A 14,594-nucleotide genomic window follows, 5' to 3' on the forward strand; every position below is an offset into this window, starting at 1 on the left:
TCTCCTCTCTAAAGCCTCATTCTATTAAGTGTTACGCTCAGCACCTCTTACAATTCAAAATAAGAATCCATTTTAACAAAGGAATTAAAACAACATTAAACTCCATGATACATCCAGCAGTTTTCAGGAACTCTCAGAAGCCCTAAGATGTGTAAAAGATATACCACAAAGCCACGCTGCCAACTGCTCATCAGCCACCCGGGAAGCTTTCTGACCATTCTTTTTGCCTCCCTTCCGAGTTCCTGATTTCAGTTCTGTGCTTTCTGGTGAAGGCTCCTCAAGAGGACTCTTACAGTAAGGGTGATCGAGTAGCTTTGCACTAAAAATGTCCAGGTTCAAGGAGCCCTCCACCTCCATTTGGTTAGAGCTGTCCTCATTTTGTGCCAGCTCCATGGATAAAGGTCCATTTGCAAAATCGTCACTGACATCAGAACCCTGCAAGGAGGATTGTAACAGTATCATTCCATCTACACCCATAACCTCACACGGTTCTGCATCATCTTGACCCGAAACCGCAGTATCTTTTGCTATCACACAGATCAGAACATCAGAGCTGCAATCCTCTGCCGAAGCCTCGCCGATCTCCACCTCATGCCCAGCCTCTGCCTGCAGAGAAGCTCCAGCTCTCAGTTCTGGTGGGATGGTGCCAGCACTGCCTTCCTGCCGCCCAGCTCCCGGCTCCTCGGGAAGCAGCTCAGCACGCAGCACCGCATCCTGCACGTGGTCGCTCTCAGATGCGGGCACTTCGTTCTCCTCACCCGAAGATTTGGGTGTGTTATTGTTCATATCTGATAAGCTGTACTGATTCCAAAGACAGTTCCTTTTAGATTTCCAGTAGGAAAACCAATTACACAATCCACTTTCCAAATCCCGCCGGAGCGTCTCTCGATGGTCCCTCGTCACTTTCTGCACCCACCTTGGCTTGATTTTTCTCAATTTGCAGGTTTTGCCTCTTGCTCGAAGTTCTGGGGATTTTATAATTCTATATCGAAACTTAACCATAGAAAGTTTCTTATGCATCATAAATAAAAATCTCTTTTTTACATTATTATGGCTAAATTTGGACCTCTTTACAGTTGTCAAGGGGCCACAAGTTCCATTCCACTCCTTTTGCAACAGCATTTCCTTTTATAGTTGTTTAAAACTACCAGGACTGTGTTGCCCACACCATTATTGCTCTCCTCCCCACCATATACAAAACCACCTTTCTTTACAGGTAACACAGCACCATGCTGTGTACCACATGAGACACAATGAACGTTGCCAGAGATGCTATTAAGAGGAGCGCCAGTTTCTAATTCTTTGTCCAAGGGATCTTCACTCTGAAAGGATTCATTGTTGAGTTTTCTTACTGCTTCTCCAGATGGGCTTTCAGCTTTGAGACTGGGACAGGAACTTTTTGCCCTCAGTATTTTTGTAAGGAAAGCTCTACGGTTCAACAGTAGGTTTTTGATAAGTTTCTGCATTTAGCTGCACATCAGGAGCCCACCTGCTCTGGAGCTCAAGTGCCCTCCTTCTGCACTGCAGACTTCTGAACAGTTTGTTGTGACTTAAGCTCACAATTAGCTGAGCGCTCTGTCTTTTCCTCTTAGCTAGGAAGAATTGCTTTTGGAAGCAGCATTTCCCAAGCTACCCAAATCCAGCAGTCCATCTTCCAGACAGGGCCAGCAACTGACTTCTTTTCAAACGCAAATTTCTTCTATGTTTTTTCATATTTCTGCTTCATCATGATCTCGCAAACCAGCTGAAAGAATAAAGGAAATTATTTCAGAGTTATCTGTACTGTGATGTAACAGCAGAACACCCAGACACACACTTCCCAAGCAATGTATGTAAAATTCCACCTACCCTCCAAACACAATCCCACATTCCCCAGGACACGTTCTCAAACACCAAAAGAAGAAAAAAAAAAAGGGGGGGGGAGGGGGAGGAAGCAACGGTTGCAATGGCTTGGTGTGTAAACAGGCTCATCTCATTTACCTTCCCCCTGAGGCACGACCACAAACAGGCAATCCCCATGCAGCCCACGCTCCCTATACTAACTTCTGACTCTCTGGCCTTAGGTTAAATCTTGTTCAATATCCATGCTGCAGAGCAAGCATGGTTAACTAACTTGCTTCTAAAGGCTTCTTCAGAACAGGACTTTGAAACCCAAGTTAGCCAACTAGTGAGCGCACAGACCTGATTCCATCACGGCTGTACAAGGGAACACTTATTCCTGGGCAACAAATGTTAGCAGCACTCTGAAGGCGCTTCACACGCTCACACAAATCTTTCCCTTAAGGGACCAGCAATGTACTGCCACAGAAGAAATTCTGATGTTCTGACTCTATAAAGCATGACACAGCTTACTTACTCTGTGAAGTGGTTCCTCTGTATTTACATTAACAGCTCACTCCATGAAGCGAAGACATCAGCTGCTATAATCAGTGTTTATCTTTGCATTAACAAAGCAAAGACAAAGCAGAACACCAGTTAATCACCCTAAACTACCTTTCCCCTCTAAAACCTGCACCTCAAAGCGAGCACTAAGGATATAACTCAGACTACACAAGCCTGCATGGCAATATCCATCCATCCTCGTGGCACAGCTCACAGTTCTGGAGTCGTTATCTCAAAGGCAGAAGCACCCAGAGCACAAGGGGAAGGCATCAGCCAGGCACGACATGGGATGGTTCGTGCAAATTGTTCTAGCCTAACCAAGCACACACTGTATTTCTGAATGCTTTGTATTTGTCTCAAGTTCAGAATGGACGGACTCTGTCCCCCTCTCTCCTAACCAGCTGATTCTTACAGACTAACAACACAAGTTTTTTCATAGCCACATCCAACTCAAGAACGACAAGCATGCATCGTCTAGCTGAAAAAGCATTATCAACTGGACTTTAAACAAAAATGCTAGGCACCTACAGAACCAGGTATTTAAAGTCAAACTGGCTCTTCTATATTTTTGACTCTGCTAATCTTATGTGCAAACAAGAGGAGGCAATTTTTGACTTTGTCTTTTGGAGGTGACACGAACAGAAATGCTGAGAGGATAAAGAACATCACTGAGCATTTGGGTAAGGTATTCCCACCACACAAAACCAGCCAACACAGAATGGAACTGGGCTACTTCCACCAACAGAGATGCACAAAACCATACAGCTTTACAGTATAAATGCTGAGTGGGGCCTGGATCTTTTGTAACCCTCTGCTGATCATGGCACAACTCAGTTATAAGAAATGCGGTCCCAGCATCTCTTCAAGCCAATTTGCTCATACCCGCTCCTCTAACGTTTACATATTACACAGCATTATCTCCAGCTTATGCTTGCTCTTACACTACAGACTCTACTCGTCTATCTGTTGATGTATGCTACCTCCAAAACATTCCTTGAGTGTCTCCAGTGAGCAGCAGCCAAAACACTGCTGCTAGGACAGTGTCTTCCAGCCATGCTTCCATCCAGCAAAACAAACAACCCAGCAAACTGCCGTGTTCTCAGCAGAGCCACGTGCACACAGGGCTTCTGCTGGTCTCCAGCACTGCAGGAAGAGCACAGCACATCAAGTGTCAGTGTCACCACTTCTCAGTAACACACGTATTCACCCAATAACAGGGCCACAGACCACAAGCCCCCGACCAGCCTGGAGTCCTCGTTTCTATCCTCTCTCATTGCAGAGCCCAACATGACGCACCCCCTGCACAGGCACTGCCTCAGACACCGAGCAGGCAGAGCAGCCGCCGCTGTTCTGAACAGCTGGAAGTTGCACAGGAGCTGGAATATCCACAGCTGCCACAGCCATACCCACTAATGGTCACGGTGGGAAAAATACCAAGCTAGATGCTAGCAAAGGTAAATCCTGACAACAAAAAGAACCTGCGGCAAACTGGAATTGAGAGGCAAGAGAGGAGCCACAGTTTCAGTGCAATCGATTGCAAAAGCAATCGACGGAGCTCACTTGTACACAAGTGTCACAAAATCCAGCTGCCTAAGCTGCAGCAAGGGGAGACATTAGTAAAGCTGCTCTGCCCAGTTGTTCTTCTGCTTTACATTATAAATTAGATCATTAAGACATTACCACTTGGATGACTAAAAATACTTCACGTTTGTCTGTGGCGCATACACCAATTTTTCCACACTAAAAGTTTTTCTGTGTGAAAAAGGTTCTGCTTAAAAAGAAGAAAAAAGGTCTCACAAAGACATTTAATCCAAGCAAACCTTTCCTGCCCTCCCTTCTCCATTTCCAAACACAATCAGTTTTAAGTCTGGATCCCTTTTGAGCAAAGGCCTCCAAGAAAGCAGCTAATCCCAGGCCTAGGAGCTGAAACAGTTCCCTTTTCTAATAGCTGCATTACTTAAAGTGACAAAAGATAATCCATATGCAAATATTTCATTAGAAGATGCTGCTTGAAGAACTTACTTTCCCTCAGTGCTACTGGAGTATTACTGGTTTTAAATGGCAACATAAATCAGCAAGGCGAAGGTGTGGCTTAGGCATGTGCTGCTAGGAAAGGAACTGAAATGAACAATGCAGAAACAAAGCAAGCCAAAGTTTAAGGACCCGAAGAAAAACTCACTTCTCAGCCTAATACATCAGTGCAGATGGAACACAGTGGAAGTTGGGACACTTTCAACACTAGGAATCACTGGACTTGTACAAGCCATACACTTTCTACACATGAATGCTGCCAGAAGTCATGTCAGCAAGATCTTAAGAAAAGCCCCAAATGAATACCTTCCACGGATCACAGGTGAAAGAAATTTACCATCATTAGTCCTCACCATTCCAGCTGTGTTTGACATATCACCTGCCAACGATCCAATATTAAAAGGCACAATCTCTTTTGCACTGGACAAAGACAGCCCTGAACATTTCAGCTCTGTACCAACAGTGAACTCTGGTTACCAATTTGCTTTGGACTGAAGTATTTTCTGGGAGCTGCTCACCACTTCTGTTTCCAGAACAGAGAATTATCCCAAGAGCTCTTGTAACTCACCAACACATCAACATGACATAAAACCAACCTAAAACTGAGCACCTGCACAAATGGGAATGGAAGGCCCCTGACCCTGCAGTCAGTAATGAACACAGTGCAGGTACACGCTGCACTTTCATAAGAGCAATTGACAGCACTCTCTGCTTGCAATTCCTGTAGTTGCAGCTTACCTGAAAGCTTACATGGTTGCAGCTTCAAGTGAAATCATATACTGGAACAGATATAATGTACTCATTTCTTTCACCAGTTTTAAACCTGCTATGGATCTACTCCCACTTCACCTTTGGCAGTTCTACATATTTTTGGCAGCTTTAGAGATCTAAAACACACAAACAGGAAATGCAATGCTGCTTCTGATACCCAAAGGCTTCTGATACCCAAAGCACCTGAGCATGGGCACCTTCTATCCCACTCCCTGAGCACACCCAGTGCAGCCAGGACCCCACAGCAGCACAGCTACCTCCCACCCCACCACTGCTGTGCCGGGCCCAGCTGGGCAGTCAGCACCTCCAGGCAGACAGTTATAGCTGCTTGCTAACTCCTAGCGTTGTTCCCAGACTGCACAGGTTTTGGTGTTGTTATTCAAAATGTAGATGACACTTGTAGTGAAGAGCATCGGTATGGTAACCAATGCAAACAGCCTCGGGTGTGTTGCCTTCCATGGACACAGCAATACACACATCACCTACTCCCGTGGGAGGCAGCAGCTCTTGCGCACAGGCAGTGAGCCCAGCCGTTCCCATCAGACCTCAGCCAGCAGGCTGGGCACGGGGCTGGATAAGGCCTGCACATTGACACCAGAGTCCAAAATCAGAAAGGGAAGAGGAAGCTGGGCTGGTGTCTCTCTCGAAACCACGGCACAGCCATAACTAACCTGATAAGGTCAGGAGGTCTGAAACAACTCAGCTGCCATATGGAGAAGTAACACAGAAGGCCCAAGCGCTGGGAACTGCCTCCTCTCTCTTTTCTGACCCACTCAGCACATTTCTGGGAGCCGTTCACCAAACAAACACTCAGCTCCGTGCCGGAGGTGAAACAAACTGGGGGAAATGCATTCTGACAACACATTAACACCAGGCCGTGCAGAAACTGCCAAAGTCCACGCTGACGCGGGTTATCACGGCACACACAGGGAACTTCAGGCTCTCGGCTGGGCCTCTTCCCTGCTCCACGGCTGTCAGGAACCAGCCCCGATCTCACCCACGGGCCGCACGTCCGTTCAATTCATCGCTGGCACTTTTTTATCGACTTGCCTAAGGCAACATCCTCCTTTAGGCAAAACTAGGTTAGCGCATCAGATTAAACAGCGCGGATGAGAAATGCTACCAAAACTCAGAGTGACGGAAGCGACGAACAAACCGAGATCCAAAAGCCCGAGCTGCTGTGGTACCGCGGGCACGCAGGCAGCTTCCAGCCCTCAGACCGACTGCGCGAAGCTGCCCTCAGGCTGCGCCCGGCCTTCCAGCGCCCCGCAAGCAGAGGCGGCTCGAGGCCCGCCGGCCAGGGCACAAATGCAGCTGCCCCCGCACGGCAGCACGGGCAGGGAGGGCCGGCCGGGACGGGGCCGAGCGGAGAGCGCGGCCCCGGGGGCGGCAGGAGGGCCGAGAGCCGCGGGGCGGAACGAACAAACGCGCGGCGATCGAGTAAACCGCGCCGCCCCGCCGCCCCCAGCCCGCAGCGGGCGGAACGCGAGGGGCAGCGCCCGGACGGCCGCCCCCCGCCTCACCTCGGCCGCTCCCGGCCTCCTTCTCCGCCGCCGCCGCCACACGCTGGGCCCGGGCGCGCCGCGCCGGCGCTGCCGCGTCAGAACTGCGACGGGGCGGGGGGCGCGTGCGGAACCGGCAGCGCGCCTGCGCCGGGCCGAGCGGGGCCGCCACGGGGCTCGGGCTGCGCCGTGCGGGCCGGCCTGCCGCCGCGTCCTGCACGCCCTCTGCTGAGGGACGGGAACGGGCCGCGGCCGAGCCCTTGGGAGCGGGGGGGGCTGGGGGTCACGCGTCCCTTCGCGGCGGGGAATTCCTCCAAACAGAAAAAAGGCGGCGAAGCAGGAAGGTTGGGAAACGGCCGCGACGTGTCGGCTGTGCTGTAGCTTCGCACGAGGGGAAGCGCCCGGTGATCGCACCGCGCCCGTCGTGAAATGCCGTGACAAAGAAATAACAAAAGGCGTTTAGAAGACAATGCAGAAACGCAGAGCTGTCAGTGCCAGACAGAGCTGCTGGCTTTTATTTGTTTGTTTGAGAAACGTCCAGGCCAGCGCTCATGAAACGCGTGCTTTCCTAAGCAGCCCCGTGCTCTTCTGCACGCTAAATCCGGCCAAGAGGGGCCGAGTGCTTCCAGGGCAGCAGGACGAGTCCTGCGCGCAGTAAATGCGCCGCGCGGTGCAGGGCTCGGGCTGCGACAGCGAAGCTGGAGCACGGTAACTGGAAGGAGGGCTCCTCCCTGTCCGCTGCAGCGCTCTGTGCTCTTAGCACAGCCTGGCCCAGGCGGTCGTCGGCGCTGTCTGCTCCAGGCACTTGGGACACATAAATGGGAGCCCGAGTTCATGAGATCCTCTTAAAAAACCACGATTTGACTTTTGAAATGTGGGTTTTTACGAGCCTTCTGGCTTTGCCTGTGAGGATCAGCCTTATTGCACGTTTATGCTTCCCCTGTCCTGAGGGCTGGTAGCAGGGCCTTAACAACTGCAAGCTGAGGTTTGCGGGTGAATAAGATGCCTGTAAACACGGAGGCTTTATGGAATGCACGAAAAACATGAGACGTGTAAAATTTAATAAATAAGTAAAAGCCAGACTTGGCAATGCGGGCAGAAAGGACTGAATACCAACTGCATGGCTGTAACATTTTTGTGGCCAAACTTGCAGCCTCAGTGTTTTAATGATGGGAGACTTTACTGCATTTAACGGAAGCCTGGATTTGATTCTTGCAGAATAAAAGGGCCTTTGAACACTCTGTAAATGCAGCTTCCTGCCTTCATTGATCATCGACACAAACACCAGAACTAAATTGCCTCTGTGAGCTGAAGCAACAGCCCTGCTAATTCGGGCAGCGGTGAGCTGGATGGGAAGCAGTTGCTGGAAGAGGACATGCAGCTTGAGCTGAACCAGTTGGCTGCTCCATGTCCCGTGCAGCCAAGCACCGGTACAGCCAAGGTAAATCTTTGTATGACCATGTTTTATTTGGAGGCTGCTCACAGTCAGTCTGAATTCACCAAAGAATGCAAACAGCCACATCAGGAAACTCAGCTAAAGATTATTAAACTGGTGGGGCTTAAGAAGGAATTTTTTTTTCTTTGTTGACGCTGCCTACTTTTCTGTGTCTGAATAGAAATAAAATTAAGGACTACTCCAAAGCACATTCCATAGCTTCGAGTTATGATGGAAAGCCTGCACTGGCAGAAACATCTGTACATCTCAGCACATACTTGCCACTAAAGACATTGGAGGGATTGCTTTAAATTGCAATGAAGCAAAAAAGCTTTAAAAAAGATACAGCATGTGAACTCTAAGCTGAATGCAGCTGTGGACAGTGGAGCGTTGGCTACTCATTGGGCCACACTCCAGCAAGCCTGATGTTTCACAAGGTTGATCTGAGAACAGGGCAACATAAGGGGTGTGAAGGAAGTAATACTGCAACAGAAATACCCCCCCAGTGCTTTGTGAGGAAGCATTCCCCCAGCACAAGCCAGTCCCTGTGCCTCCAGCCCTGCCCAGCTGAGGCAGAGAACCTGGAGTGATCAGAGCAGTTCTGTCCTGTGCTGCCCTGCTCAGCTGCCCTCTGTGCCAAGGATGAGTGCACAGCAGCTCTTGATAAAAAAAGATCACTCCTGCATATCTCAGAGGTGAATCTCCTAAAATTTAAGTGCTGACTTGTATCTTCAGTTAACAAAAGCAGTGTTTACGCTTTCAATTCAACAGACTTGATACAGATTAAGCTTTATATCACTACAGTCATGTACTGCATTGGCTTACTGTATTACACAGCAGTTCTGAAACAGCAAGAGGGCTTCAGCTGTGATACTACTGTGATACTCTTTAATAGCTGCAAACCTCACTGAAGAAGTTGTGAAATTTCCAGCTGCTCATCTCACTGCATTCTGGTTAGTTCTGGTTAGCCGGCCACGTAACAAACACATGCAGCAAACTGTGCATTGGATCTCCAGTGACCTGGTTTAAAAACAAACAGTGAAAACAAAACAAACACTTTTCAGAGCAGGCTACTCATAGCTGGCATAGATCTCAGAGTGTTCTCTGTGTCCTGCGCAATTCATTCTAGGGAACTTCAGGCAGAGGTGTAGGTCTGGGTGGGGATCTCTATTTCCATCACTGCAGATTGAGTTTTCCAGTTCCTTCTCTATGATCATAACCCAATTATACAAATATGGTCAACTTTTAATGTACAAAACCACTCCTACTTGCACATTTACTCGATTAAATTGTAAATATCCATACTTTCATAGTTGTAACACTGACAGGGATTTCACCAACTGTACTTCCCTCCAAAATCCTTTTCCAGATTGCAGAGCAGAAAAGATTTCTCTTCCCAGTTCACTTGGGATGCAAGTCAGAATAGCCCGAGCCTCTTCTGCCAGTGGCTGAAGTGAAGATGTCAGGCCACAGCCTAGGAGCTCAGCTGTGCCACTGATGGCTGCCCTCGAACAGGTGGGAGCAGCCGAGATGCAAACATTTCTTGCTGCTCACAGTGGGAATGAGTTCCCACACCTGGTGCTTCTCAGATCTCACTCTGCAGGACACAGACAGGGCTGCTCTCCTGCCCTGCAGGTATGTTTTGAAAGCAAGCGGATTGAAGTCAACAGGCCCCATGCCGAATTGTAAAGGGACTGCAGTGAGAGGAAGGTGCCCTTAACAGTGTTCAGCTTTGGATGTGAATGCTTCTGTAATTGTATCTTGCTGTATGTCTGCACTGCACAGACCAGAGCTCACTGTGTCCATGTGCAAACTATATTTAAACTATATCACCTTGCTATTCCAGGTACCATGGGCAGTGTTGTCATGGTACCAGGCAAAGCCCACTTGTGAAACAGAAAATAGGCAGGTGTCTACACTGTTCTGCAGCTCACCAGGGCTGCTGCTTAGCCAGCTAATTAAAAGCTGGTTCCAGGTACACTTCCACATGTTTAGTTAGGCAAGGGAACCAGCTGGGGAAGTTTCTTGCCTCCAGTCACTGTTTTTCACTGCTGTTTCTCTGCTCTCCTCTGCCTTCCCTCAGGGTATGCCAGTACTACTGACTGTGAAGCTCACTAGCAAATGAATGCTTGATCTACACGGAAAGGAAAAAGAAAAAAAAAGAAAGAAAGAAATTACGAAAGAAAGAAAGGGGGGGAAAAAAGCAGCAATACCCAAAAGTTTTCTTCTGAGCTGCACAGGGGCCACTGGGGCAGGAGGGGGTAGAAATGGTCAAGACTGGAGGGGCAAGGCAAGGAATCCAACCACCCTTTAAAATGCAGAAATCATGTCACTGCAAATTGTTTTACAGAAAGAAAAATGTGGTCTCTTCCAGCCAACTGTCAATATTCTTCATTGAAACATGTTGGTTGTGTTCTCTCTAACAGTGACACATGGAGGGCAGGATCTGGAAGCAGTGCTGATGCACAGCATCCTACTACTAGTACATTCTGTCTTTTGCTTGGCAGCCAAACGTGGGACTTCCTTTTGATGCCGTGTTGCCTTTCACTTACATTGGATTGTGAGGGGTTGTTTCATCGGGAACAAAAGAGTGAAATGGAATAAGGAATAAACAAGAAGCGAGACAAAGCTGTCACTGCCTTTGTTAAGAGCTGAAAGAAAAAGAGGCAAAAACCTCCTGCAGCAGAGACTTGATAATCACCTTCCCAAATGATACTGTTATTGTAATTGCCAAACTCTTTGTACAGCAGCATATAGCTACAGTCATTGCAGCGCTGGAATTGTCCATGAAGAACATGTAGCGTAGAAAAGAAATAAGGATGTTTCCATCAGTGAAAATCTTCATTATCGGGAGAGGCTGGAGAAACTGAGATCATCTTCAAAGAGAAAGGAAAATGCTGTAGGGGCATTTCTACATATTTTCAGGTCAGCGGAAGGGAATTGTGTTTATACATTTTTCTTAGCCTGAAAGAATTTTAAACAACTAGGAGAGAAGAAGATGAAATGAGGAGTTCAAATGGAAATCTGCGAGGATATCAGTCTTTCCCAGTGTACCAGCAAGACACTGACGCAGTGTCATCTGGAGCCAGTCTGTTACAACGGAGGCTTTTGAAACATAATGAACTTTGCCATTTCAAATTAGTACTGACAAACAAAATAGCTGACTTATCTCTACTCAGAAATTACTCCAAGGAAAGAAAATGCAGGCAATTTAGTAGGAGACTTGGTGCTTACAGAAAGTATTTGAGATGACAAATTTGTTATTGAGACATCTCTGTTTTCTGAGTTGGAGTCACAAGTGAAAGGGGAAATACTTCAGCCCAAAGTAGGGGCCACTCCAGTTTGGGAAACTTCGTGTCACAGAGGAAGGCATGGTTTGATCTGAGAATTTCAAGAGATACAGAAAACCAGTACTTGGTATCCCCTCTACTTCAGAGACATCAGTTCATATGTATCCTTGAACTGTTTTCAAACCCAGGCAGACAGCATCCTGAGCACATGGAGTGACGTAAAAGTGTTCAGGAACAACCTCTTATTCCTTCCAGTCCCTGGAGAAGTTACAGAAAAAGCCACATCTCACTGCAAAGGAGCTAAATCTCTTAATGGAAAAGCCTTCTGTATAATGAGTACCTTCAAAACAAACGTAAATTCTCACACACTGCTAATGTCAAATAAGAAATTCCTGTGCAGGGCTGAGCCCCAGGTGAGAAACCAACCTTATTAGCTTGAAGCATCAGCTGCTGGCATTTGAAGGGTATCCGTTGTGGCTGGCCCATTATTAATGACTGTAAACACTTGAACTTCAAACTGATAAATGTTAAAAGTTTAAGTGTGTAGATTGTTGCTAATGGCTGAGCATTGAAATGGAAAACTGCGTTCTTTAAAGGACTCCATTGTATCTTTGAATATACACAGAAACACAAAAACTTAACCAAAACAAAACCTGTGCAATATTTCTGGAGTTACACTAACATCAAGAAACATCAGAGATCCTACTGTGCTGACATTTGTTGTGGGACTGACCAAAACTGGCGATGTAGGAAGGAGACATCCAGTACAAGCTTGCTGCCTAGACTTCTGAAGTGAACTGTTAAGTACTTACCCCTCCAGTGGCAAGCCATCCTGTCTAGTTTAAAAAAGAATCTCTAGCTGGTGAAGCCATTATTTCTCCATTCGCTGGATGAACCCAGGCAGCTCCAAAAAGTTGAGAGAAATTAATTGTACCTGTAGTGAAGAACAGTTTTTTCCTCGACTAATGTATCAGAAAAGACAATGGAGAGACACCCTAATATACAGCTCCCAGAGGGGGATGTGATAAGAGACTGCAGCTGGTAACCTCTGGATCCAGAAGGATGATGTTTAACCCTCACATTGAGCACAGCTGCTGGCCGAGTCCAGCTGGGCCTTGTAGCCAGACAAGCCCCTTCCAAGAGCACAGCTTCATTTCTCTCCTGCACAATAAATATTTTCTTGCCTTAAGAAAACACTGTGCGTATTGTTCCAGACAAAATCTTGACTCATTCTTATTTGACCTAGTTGGGATTTTGAGTTGTTTTTGACACTTCTGCACTGCAGTACTGCCAGTCCATATCTGGAATAACATTACAAAGATCAGGGCTCAAAAAGGTAACTATCAACATTCATGGGGACTTTCATTGATAGTGATCTAACTTTAGCACTCACTGCTCTTCTCTGGACAGGTTAGAAAGATGTTCATTTAACAGTTACCTAAAACTAGTTATTTATTTAAAAGTGACTCACATTTCTTGGACACTTTGTTATGATCCATCACATAATGCAATCCAGAATCTTTTAAAATGTGTCAACTTGGTCAAGATTGGCTTAAGAAGAGGCAAACACTGATCACAGCTAGTTGCTGTTAAATTGGAATAACGTTGGATTAACAAATAAAAAGACAAAATCCAAATACCCCAGTGACCTGGGGACTGAATATCTGCTTGGTAAAGATTTTTGAACTTACTGTAGTTCTGGCAGTTCCATCTGCTGTTCCAGAAAACTTAGTATAAGTAAACTAAATAAATAAAAAAATGAAACACTTAAGTATCTTAACAAAAGACGAGATGGCCATTCATTGTGTAGTTCAGATATGTGCACAGCCATAGTGTTCTCAATAATACGCTGGAGAAAGTTCTCACTGCAGTCTAACAAAATCTGCTGTATGGGATTTTCAGGTAGATTGCAATTAATATCACTTGTAGGAGGCTTTATTTCCTTCTGAAACACCAAGGAGAAAAGCTGTAGGAGCAGCCTTTGGATTGACTGCAGGGCTCTTTGTCCAGTGAATAGCTTCTGGTGACTGTCTGAGCCTCACCAGTGAAAGTCTTCACTGGCGGCCATGATCACTGGGAAGCAGCAATCAGTTCCTTAAGCTTCTATACCAGTTTCTTGGCACCTGATTGAGGACGTCAGGTGGTGCAGGGAACAGCAGGAAATATGGCAGACCTTTGCACAGGAGAAGCACAGAGAAAAATAATGTTCTCTAAGTGCCACTGCTAGAAATTCTAACCCCCAACTTTTGTAAATCAGCTGGTCTTTAAGCATGGGTTGAACTGTTCTGCAGCATTCATGAAATGAACAAAAAGCATTTGAATGCATTTTTAACAACACAGTGCCAAACTTCCTCCTAGGAAGAGGAAGGAATCTCAATGCCAAACTTCCTATTAGGAAGAGGAAGGAACCTCAGAGTCTGGATTGGAACATCCTCATTTGGCAACATCCTGTGACTTAGTTCCCATTTTGTAAAATAGGAATAATAATTCCCTACCCAAGGTCAGGATCTTGTAAAAATAAAAATGTTCTGGGCCCTCAACTAGAAAAGACATGACAATATACAGCTATCAGCAGAGCTTGCAATGTTGTTTGGTTCATCTCCTTGTCTCAAAGTGGGATCAGTAACACCTACAAGATTCCTGACCACCTAACAGTGGAGATTCCCCAGACTGCATTGGCAGACTACTTCAGGAGTTACTTATCCTTTCTATTGGAAAGATTTTACCAATGTATAAATCTCCCCTGCTTTAACTTTAGTGTAGTTCAGTCAGATTGGAGAACAACTTATTCCCACCCTCCCTGACGCCACCTTTTACCTAGTGGAAGACCTCTACCATTCTTTGGCCTTTTCTATTCAGACTAAACAACCTAACCTTATTTTAGAACTCCCGTTTTCTAAAGCTTTTTATTGTTTTCCTCTGACTACTACCAACTAGCCCCTTTTGAATTACAAAGATCAGTTTGTCATGTTGATTTTGACTTCTAACCCCATCCAAACACAAATTTACATGTTCCCTCCTCACTCTGTTGCTATCTCTAGATTTAATGTGGATATCCTCTTCCTGCAGCTCACCTGCTCAAACAAACCTTGTAGTCACACTTTCTTTGTAGTTGCTTGGAATTCTTAGAGAGTAACCCTTTTATCCTGACTCAGAAGTTCTCAAACAATTCACTCCCATCAA

The 14,594-nt window shown here is 46.5% G+C and overlaps 1 protein-coding gene across 4 annotated transcripts in view; it reads right to left on the reverse strand.

The window, feature by feature from the left end:
- SENP5 (SUMO specific peptidase 5) overlaps positions 1-14,594 on the reverse strand; it is a 44,298-nt gene that overhangs the window by 12,802 nt on the left and 16,902 nt on the right. For 2 of the 4 annotated variants that reach the window (XM_090147524.1, XM_090147525.1), the window contains one exon: positions 165-1,744. In XM_090147524.1, the coding sequence (XP_090003650.1) occupies positions 165-1,122 (958 nt within the window). In that variant the 5' untranslated portion in view covers positions 1,123-1,744. Of the gene's footprint in view, positions 1-164; positions 1,745-5,855; positions 6,612-6,707; positions 6,816-14,594 lie in introns of those variants that run through there. The other 2 variants (XM_031603574.2, XM_090147526.1) reach the window with 2 other exon arrangements.

The sequence above is a fragment of the Phasianus colchicus genome, chromosome 10, assembly GCF_987193195.1.
Source record: "Phasianus colchicus chromosome 10, bPhaCol1.hap1.1, whole genome shotgun sequence".
In the NCBI taxonomy this organism is placed as follows: domain Eukaryota; kingdom Metazoa; phylum Chordata; class Aves; order Galliformes; family Phasianidae; genus Phasianus; species Phasianus colchicus.